Source organism: Equus quagga, chromosome 16 (genome assembly GCF_021613505.1).
Source record: "Equus quagga isolate Etosha38 chromosome 16, UCLA_HA_Equagga_1.0, whole genome shotgun sequence".
NCBI lineage: Eukaryota > Metazoa > Chordata > Mammalia > Perissodactyla > Equidae > Equus > Equus quagga.
The window spans coordinates 76,026,058-76,027,743 of NC_060282.1; the positions used below are offsets into that span (position 1 = coordinate 76,026,058).

Consider the following 1,686-nt stretch of genomic DNA (forward strand, 5'->3'; position numbering starts at 1 on the left):
GTGGCCGGGTGCCGCGCCGGGCCCGGAGGCGCCGACCCCGCGCCCGCGCCCAGGCCGGAGGCATCCCGCAGACCTTGCTCGCCGCGGTCCATGGCTGCGGCCGCCGCCTCGCGTCCTCTGCGCCTCCGCCGCGCCGCGCCGCCCCTCCGCGCCTCCGCCCCGACTCCCGCGAAGTCCCCGCCCCCGAGGCGGTGCCGCCCGCCCTCGCAGGGAGCGCGCTCCCGGGGCGGCACCCGGCCACCTGACCCGGCGACCTGTGCGCTCAGCCGCGCGGCGCGGGAGGAGGGCCCGAGCGCGGCCCGAGGAGGGAGCGGGGGCGCTGCCGGGCCAGCGGGAGGGCGCCTGCGCTCCGCCCTCGAGTCGTTTACCGTGGCAGAAGTTTCCCGAGGCCTCCAAGACGCCCCGGGCCTGCCTCTGCCGGCACCTGCTCTTACGTGCTTACGGAGTGCAAACCACGAGAAGGTTATTTACAAACGCCAATGGCTCTTTTTTCCCTTACACGTAGTATTCATATTCTCCAATACCGAAATAATGCCCTATGGTATCTTCAATAGCTATGTCCAAAGCAAGCAAAGAGGCGAAAATTGCAGACTCTTTCGAAAAATTATGTAGCCCATTTTCACGGAAAATGCGGATTTTTCAATGACAAATTAGGAAGATTTTCATGTAATAAGAACTGACTTTTGGGGTGCAGGATTAAGGGCAACACTCGGAAATGAATTAAATGAAGCGTCTGAAATAATTAAATTAACCGAAGAGCAGAATTATCAATAGGGATCTTTTCAAAATGTATTTCGAGGCTTCATGTCCGTTGATCAACGGTCAGTGTGAAGTTCCCGTAATGATACTTTTCACTATCAGCATTAGCACTCCATTCTCCAAGTGATTTGCAGTTACTCGTCCTCCATGAAGTCACTTGGATTACATCGTTCTAAGGTGGGACCTCAAGTTCATAAGCCGTCCGAGTCGGCAAGGGCGGCAAGCCTTTCATGTCACGTGGTGACTGGCTCGACCTTCAGCTCGCAGTGTTGTATGGTACTCCACACGCACTGGGCTCGTATTAGGATGTTTTTAAATTATCCGCAGTTACCTGAAGTGACTCCACGTTTTCAATCCCCACGACATTGCACCGTATGTAAAGCGGGGCTCCTTCCTTCCTGCATCTCCAGCATCCTCTCCGTGAAGTCTCTTCTGTTGACCGCAACCGGCTGAGATCTCGCCTCGGATTCCTCCTGCTCCCCCTGCGCTTGGCTTCTCTTTTGTGGACTCCCCAGTGGCACTCATCTATCAAGCCAGCCGGCCGCAGCTATAGGTTTATCTGTTTCACAGCCCTGTGACTAGGTTATAACCTAGTAGCTTATAAGCTTCACAAGATCCAGGATCATTTTGGTCGTCTGTTCATTCTTTTAATTATACCATGCAAAGAGATGCAATGATATGCTTTTTTAAAAATGACTTTTTAAATGTGACAAGGCAAATTTTGGCTTTTTGAGGAAATTCTATAATGTGGCAAAGAATTTTTGACTATCTGCTGCTCAGCTCTATTATACAGAGATAAACATCTGGAGAGACACTCAACCTATGGACTAACTCGTGGACAAATAAATAGCACTTGAAAATAGGGTTGGTTAGAAATATTTATTCTATTCATGTCTATTTAACTTGCTATATGTGATGAATTTGATT

General features: G+C 51.8%; 1 protein-coding gene across 1 annotated transcript in view; it reads right to left on the reverse strand.

Annotated features, from left to right (window-relative positions):
- TPD52 (tumor protein D52) overlaps positions 1–230 on the reverse strand; it is a 207,529-nt gene extending 207,299 nt beyond the window's left edge. Inside the window, exon 1 of the mRNA XM_046641874.1 lies at positions 74–230. Within this exon, the coding sequence (XP_046497830.1) occupies positions 74–92 (19 nt within the window). The 5' untranslated portion in view covers positions 93–230. The remainder of the gene's footprint in view (positions 1–73) is intronic.
- Positions 231–1,686: the final 1,456 nt, after the last annotated feature.